This window comes from Triticum aestivum, chromosome 3A (assembly GCF_018294505.1).
Source record: "Triticum aestivum cultivar Chinese Spring chromosome 3A, IWGSC CS RefSeq v2.1, whole genome shotgun sequence".
Classification (NCBI taxonomy): domain Eukaryota; kingdom Viridiplantae; phylum Streptophyta; class Magnoliopsida; order Poales; family Poaceae; genus Triticum; species Triticum aestivum.
The window spans coordinates 600,486,389-600,494,302 of record NC_057800.1 but is presented as its reverse complement, the minus strand read 5'-3'; the positions used below and the strand labels follow the sequence as shown (position 1 = coordinate 600,494,302).

The following is a 7,914-nucleotide window of genomic DNA, read 5'->3' as shown; positions in this document are numbered from 1 at the left end:
TGTGTCGGCGTTTTGGAGTTGCTCTAACCATAGATTGGTTCGCTGCACCGCAGTGCGCTAGTACTACTATCGTGACCCTAAAAAAATGTACTAGGCCACCGTGCGGCGTGGGTGCTCTGGTGCATCTCTCTCGTAATCCGTCCACACGTCCAGTCCGATGAGCGGAGCTGCACACAAGTGCAACCATGACGCGACACGCCAGTAGCAGCTTTGCAAAATCCGTTAAGCCGTTGTCTTTTTTATGTCAGTGTCAGGGGCATCTCCAGCGCCGTGCGGCAAACGCCGGGTGTCAGCAGAGCAGAAACAACGACACAAATAAACGCCCAGGGAGGCGGCCGATGCGTACGTAGGCACGTACAAATGACATGCAGTACGCATAGTACATTATTGCATACACATACATACTGGATGTTCAATCACACGGAGAGACAGACATGGCACGAACAGCGTCCGCGAGGCACACGCTGCGCCGAGCTTTTGTGCCTAGGACGCAGCCTCTCAGTCCTCGATCACAAAGGCTACACCGTCGTGCTTCTTGAAGTAGTGCGTGGTGTGATCCACGATCTGCAGATTCCACAAGCATCGTCAGATGGGAACCACTGCCGTGCAGCCAAGTGAAGCAAATGCCCTCGGCTTAGACTCAGAAAAACCACCAGCAAAAAAAAAGATGTGTAAAAAAAACCAAGGGCAGGAAGGATGGCAAACCATCTAGCAGCAGCGCGGCTTTAATTTAAATGCAATGGTGCGAATGGCACGATGAAGCAACATAATTTTATGAATTCACATCCTAAACAGATGAGATGATAAAAGTTAGACTTGATGCGTATAATTAATAGCGCTAGTAAGATGGGATGTGCTCAACTGCATGGACGAACCAACCTTTTTTAGTGCCAACATTTTGAGTTTGGCCTAAATGGTACCCGATGGATTTCCTCACTTGTTTTAGATTGGGTGCACAACATTTCCTCCAGTAGAAAAATCTGGATGGAGTACATCAGGCTTTCAACTCTACTTAGACTATTCAATCTAGGACAGGACAGGGCGGGACAGGGTTGGTTTCAAGCTCCAGTAGATGAATGATGCACTTCTACAATACTCCTATCAAGCGTAGCATTAACTCTGTAATGCTTGTATCACCATGTAGCATTAACTCTGTAAAACTCCTCCTTAATTAATGGACGAGGCAAAGCTTTTGCCTCCGTTTCAAGAAAAACAAACAATACTCCTATCAAGCTTTCGACTCGCTACCAAAATAAGATCGGCTGGTAGTTTTCCGACTCCAGCTCACAAAAGTTTACTTAAGACAGGATGCATGTACCACTGTGCATACCAGTAGCACTGTGCTACTCGGGATGGGATTGGGCCGGGTCATGAACTGTCTGACAAACTATATGAAATTGGAAGTTAGGTAACGCAGTAGTGAAATACAAAAATGTTCATATATCCCAACTGAACTGCCTCATGAAACTTCTGAAAATGGAGGCAGCAACTTCAGTATGTCCACAGAAGCATAGAAGCTACTTCAAAAGAAACTCTTATCCTAGAATTGCGGTTTCCCTCACTTTTCCTAATTAAGGTCGGTGCTATGAAGTCCAGTTTTATAACTAACTACGACACTGCAACTGCAAAGCCAGACAAAACTACCTTGGATTTGTTAGAAGCCAGATGGAATAACTGTTTTCCAGACAAACTAAATGTAGTAATGAACTTATAATACTGCAACGACATGGCAGTACGAGCACTCACATTGGTGTTGCTCAGCTCCAGGTTAAAGTAACAACACAATTTTATAATTTCATACCCAGACGAGATGATAAACTTAAGAGTTGATGTGTATAATTAACTTCTGGTAAGGGAGATGTAATCAACTACATGGCTGAATTCTTTTTGATACTACAACATAGTGGGCTTGAACTAAACTCTAAAGGATATCCGAGCCCTTTTAGATTGTGTGCACAACATTTCTTCCATTAGAAAAATCTGGATGGAGTACATCGAGCTTTCAACTGCACTTTAGACTATTCAATCTAGGACATGATAGGACAGGTTGGTTTCCAACTCCAGCGAATGAATGATGCACTTCCATAGGATAATGACGCAACAGCAATAGTTTTAATAGGCTTCCGACTCTACAACCAATAGCAGTATAAGAAAGATTGGAAGTTTTCCAACTCCAGCTCACAATAGTCCACTTAAGACAGGCTGAATATACCACAGTGGGTAGCAGTAGCCCATGGACTAAATGAAAGCTTTATGATTGAAATGCGTACATAATTGTGAATTCATCAAGAACTGTCTGACAAACTCTCTGAAATTAGTAAAACCTTAGGTAACGTACTTGTGTGCAAAGTGTGAAAAATGCACAATAATTCGTATATCATAGTCTACCTCACGAAATTTCTGAAAATTGAAGCAGCAACTTCAGTATCGTCTACAGTAGTACTCCCTGCGTCCCTTAATATAAGACGTTTTTGCAGTTCAATTATTTTGCAGTTCAAATTGAACTGCAAAAACGTCTTATATTAAGGGACAGAGGTAGTACCATAGAAGCTACTTCAAAAGGAACTTTTATCTTAGCACTGTGAGTCTGTGATTTCTATTGCATTTCAAAATTAAGACCGGTGATATGTCAGGCTCTACTGCTCTAAGAAGACACACGAAACGAACAAGTTCAATTTTATTCCAACCAACAATGACACTGCAACTGCAAAGCTAGACAAAACTAGCTAGAGGAATTTGTTAGAAGCCAGATTGAACGATTGTTTCCCAGATGCACTAAATGCAGTACTAATAATGAACTAATAATAGCACAATGACATAGCAGACAGCACTCACATTGGTGTTGCTCAGCTCTAGATTATAGAAATCCACGGCGTCTGCCTTGAACAGCGGCCCGGCGTGCCAGGTCCCGGCGTGCAGCTTGAGAAATTTCGGACCGGAGACACGGAAGACGCAGACCTCGGACGGGTCCGGGGGCAGATAGAAATGCCCAGCGCGCGACTGCACGGCACTCCCGCCACCACTCTGCTCCGTCGCCCCGTCAACGATGGAAGGCTTGGCCACGCCGAGGTACCAGTCCTGGCCGCCGATGGAGCCCAGGCACTGCGTGACGCTGGCGTGGTGGGTGATGGACGAGAACTTGAGCGGCCTGCTCTCCAATCTCATGATGTAGAACCTGGCAAGATGGAGAGGGGAGAATAAAATTTCAGAATCTTGAGTCTAGTTCAGGTAGGAGAGGATGATTGGTTGGTGGTGCTAGTATGTGGAGAATCGAACCTGGGGATGCCGCGGCTGAGGTCGAGCTGGGCGTCGTGGGGGCCGAACTGGTCGCCGTCGGGGGAGGCGGCGATGACCTGCCCGAAGGGCGCGAAGGACTCCGGCGTGGCCTCCACCGGCCGCAGCGTCACCACCCTCGGCTCCTCCCGCTTGGCTTCCATCGCCCGCGGCGCCGACGACGAGGCGGCTCTGGCTCCGGCGCGCACGGCTCTGCAGCGCTTGCTGTTGCTGCGAGGAGGGGGAGGGGGAGGAGTGGCCGTGCTGCGGCGGCGGAAGTGGCCGAGGCGGCACGCGCGGCCCAGGAGGCCCAGCGCCTCCATCCAAACGTTTTCCCGTGGCCGAAACTGCAGCGTGCACGGTGTGGTGTGGTGCGCCGCAGTGTGCTAGTACCAGGCCACCGTGCGGCGTGTGTGCACCGGTGCATCTCTCTCGTTATGCCAGTGTCACTGTGTCAGGGCATCTTCAACGCGTGTGGATCTTACTCTGCCATCCAACATCATCCAAAAAAAACATCATCCCGCACATAGGGCCAGTTCTTTTCGCGCAAGATTCTATAGAATCAAAATTCTGGAAAAAAAATTCTAGAATCTGCTTCTCCTAGAATCTGTGGTCGAGTTCTTTTCTGAGATTGTAGTTTAAGATTCCGCAAAAAAAAAAGATTATAGTTTAAGATTCTAAAGAGAGTTATGTGTTGAAGAAGTTGCAGGCCCGTACCAGACACCTGTGTAGCATGTTTGATTGCACAGGGTCCTTTTACTGCTTTTCTTTGAACACTTTATGTAAATACTAGTACTACAACTTAATGATTAATCAAGGCACGAGGTATTAAAACGTATGGACAGCGATATTTGACAACAGTGTGCCCGATAGGAAATTTACCTTACCTATCGATCACCCGCCAGCTAACCAGGCCAACCACCCCGCCAGCTAACCAGGCCGACCACCCCGCCAGCTAACCAGGCCAATCGTTCTACAAGGCCCAACAGAATCGCAACTTTCCCCCACCCCCTTACCTCCCACGCAAGTATACCCTCTCTCACCCTCCCCACCACCCACACGCCCCTCCCCGCTACACAGCTGCTCAAAATCAACACCAAAGACCTACCCCTCCTCCAGATCTGGATCAAACAAGAGCAGATCATCAGGGAAGCGGTGGAAATTACCAGGGATACGGCGAAGAAATCACCAGGCAACATCACCTCACCCTGGTAAGAATCAAAGACTCATTCAAAATCTCCAAAAAATTCTGCTTAATACAAATACTTACCCCACCGCCACCCCACCCCCTCCTAATCTGTGCAAAAATTACCATCCTTTCACCTCTAGAAAACAGAATAAGCAGACTTCTCTCATAATTTTGCATATTGCAGTGACTTACCAACCAACTAATTGCAAAATTACCAGCCCCCCCGTAGTTTTTGTTACCAACTTTATGCAACAAAACAGAGTACCCAAAAAAATACCACATTCCCCTGCTACACTAAACACAGATTTTGTGTTCTACCATGGAAAAATAAAGACAAATAAAGGAGAGAGGAGCCTTTATTGACCACAAAAATCATTCTCTCATACAATGGAAGATGCATTGCAAAAAAGGTTCATTTTTCAGTCTACAAGAATGTTATACTGCATGAAGTAAACAAGTTATCAATCTGTACATAGAAAAAGTTATCATCCACTTTAGCTAAGTACTAACATTGGATAAAGAAAAGTGTTGCCTTTTAATGGAGATGCTCATGTTGTACTGTAAATTGTCCTGTTTAGTGTTCTTCCCAATCACCCCTGCGATTCTTGCCTTCAAACACCTGTGTAAAGAGTAAAACAAAACAATGAGTTTCAAAAAAAGAGTGAACACATGTAAATGTGTACTAACGTGCAAACATAAAAACAAATCAAGCAGGAGTAGATAAATGGATGCTAGTAGAGGAGATAATGCAGAGGATGAAGGAGGGGGTAGAATGCATGAAGAAGGCGATGCAGCGCGCACAACAAGCAGCAATTCAGCATACCCAAACATCATGGGGACAGGTAAAATTACCAACATTACTGTTTACATATCATCATGGAATGAAAATTCCAGTCTTATACTTTACTATTGAAGTGGGTTTGAAATTTACCAGCATTTGTGCACACATATTACCAGGTCCAAAAAATGCAAATTACCAGGGTTTTTTAGGCATAAAGAATACTTTACTATTGAAGTGGGTTTAAAACTTACCAGCATTGGTGCACACATATTACCATGTCCATAGGATGCAAATTACTAGTGTTTTTTAGACAGAAAAGAAATGCTTTACTGTTGAAGTGGGTTTGTAAATTACCAGCATTGGTGCACTCATAATACCAGGTTCAGAGTATGCAAATTACCAGGGTTGTTTAGGCAGAAAAAGAAAGATACATTCACTGAATCTTCGGAAAACTACCATGATGGAAAACTGTTATTTATCATGTAATATTCCATTAAATCTACCAGGCCAAATTGCAGGTGCTCGGGCAATCAGCGCAAACAACAGCTTGCCCAGTGGTGGAACAAGTGCACATAGTGCTGGAACAAATGCAAGCACAGGAGCTGGGAGCCTTGGAGAGCAGACAATAAGCGAACCAGCAACTCCAGAATCTGCTGGGATCGATGCTGATATGGAAGGCAGCAACATGGAGGCATATTCCACACCTAAGCCACCTTTGCAAGGGACAAAATTTGACACCCTGAAGAGCGCACGTGACCACTATAGCACCTACGCGCGCAGGACTGGCTTTGCAATTAGGCAGCAATTCAAGAAAGAGAGGGTTGATGGAACTATAAGCAGGGTGCTACTAGTTTGTACAAAATATGACAAACGGCACAAGGACAGGGATGAGCTGCAAGATGTGGAAAACCCAGCCAGCATTGTTAAGAAGAGGGAAAAAAGAAAGTTGTTAGGACTGAATGTGAAGCGCACATGTACCTATCCCACGATGATGCATGGTGGACTGTTGACCGTTTCGAGGACACCCACAATCACCCCCTGATCAAAAAGCCTTCCCTAACAAAATTCTTATCATCACATCGGTACATTCCGAAGGAGGAGCAGGACTTCTTGAGGGTTCTGCACGGATGCAACGTTGAGACTGTGAGGCAGATGCAGCTGATGTCATGGTTCTACGGGAGCGCTAAAGACGTACCCTACACGACACAAGACATTGCTAATCAATGAGCTAAGTTCCACTTAGAGCACCGCCACAAGGACGTTGGGAGCACAATTGCATACTTCCAAGAGATGAGGGCAAAAGATTCATATTTCTACTGGAGAATCAAACTTGATGATGAGGACAGGGTTGAGAACTTGTTCTGGATAGATGGCGCATCACGCAGGGCATATGCAAAGTATAATGACTGTTTGTCGTTTGACACGACAAACATGTACAAGATGCTGTGTGCACCATTCATTGGAATTAATAACCATGGTCAATCCATCCAGTTTGGGTGTGGCTTCGTTCGAAACGAACTAAAGAAAAACTTTGTGTGGTTGTTTAACACATTCCTCCATGCAATGGGTGGTGTTGCCCCTAAAAACATCATCACAGACCAGGACTTTGCAATAAGGAGTGCGATCGACGAGGTCTTCTTGAACATAATACACAGAAATTGCCGCTGACATATAATGAAGAAGGCGCAGGATAAACTTGGAAAACTTATGGCTGATGATAAACCACTAAACAGAGCGTTCAAAGACTATGTCGACAACAACTTGACTGGTACGTACCTAATATGTTGACCCATTTTAATTACCATGCAGCAAACTTGAGAAGCCATATGAATATATGTGATGCACAAGTTACCATGTGTGGGTCTACACAAGTTACCATGATCTTGTTGGCTATATTACCAGGGGCAGTTACATATGTTGATACCAACTTGTGGTTTAGAAAAGTTACCAGATCTGGAAAAACTGTTCAATAAAGTTACCATCTAACAACTAAGAAAAGTTACCAGCATACTTGTACTTTAATTACCAATGATTGTGTATGATGTTGTAATTGTCTCATGTTTTGTGTATCATAGAGGAAGAGTTTGAAAACAAATGGTGGGCAATGATGGATGAATATGGCCAGATCGAAAACGAACATTTTCAATGGATGTGGGAAAATATGAAATGTTGGGCCCCAGTGTACTACATGAAGCATTTCTTTCCATTCTTGCAGACAACTGCAAGGAGCGAGGGATTCAATGCTGTGCTCAAGAAGTACGTGAACCCCAACAACTCATTGATTGAATTCGCAACTCAATACACTGCAATCCAGGAGAAAGTAATGGTGGCTGTGGCGAAAGAGCAAGTGGACACAATTTACAAAGAGGCAGACATGTATTCGTTGAACCCAATCGAGTTACAAATGCGAGGGATATACACACAAAATCTGTTCTCCAAGTTCCAGGTAGAGATGAAGCTAAAGACTGCTTACGGATGTGACACTTTGCAAGATGGAACCTTCAGGATGTGGTCGCTCCGAGGCATACTACCAAAGTATGGGGATAGGGACTACCATGTGCAGGCGAACAAGGATGAAGGGGTATACTCATGCACTTGCTGCAAATTTGATCGCGATGGGCTATTATGTGCACACATACTACGAGTAATGGAACATATTGGAGTCTACGAG

At 44.8% G+C, this 7,914-nt stretch overlaps 1 protein-coding gene across 1 annotated transcript; it reads right to left on the bottom strand.

Annotated features, from left to right (window-relative positions):
* Positions 1 to 312: 312 nt before the first annotated feature.
* LOC123062496 (uncharacterized) lies at positions 313 to 3,642 on the bottom strand. Its single transcript, XM_044486034.1, has 3 exons — positions 3,277 to 3,642; positions 2,836 to 3,175; positions 313 to 564 (listed from the first exon to the last, which is right to left on the bottom strand). The coding sequence occupies exons 1-3, from the start codon at positions 3,594 to 3,596 to the stop codon at positions 499 to 501; spliced, it is 726 nt and encodes a 241-aa protein (XP_044341969.1). The 5' UTR covers positions 3,597 to 3,642; the 3' UTR covers positions 313 to 498.
* Between the last annotated feature and the right edge of the window lie 4,272 nt (positions 3,643 to 7,914).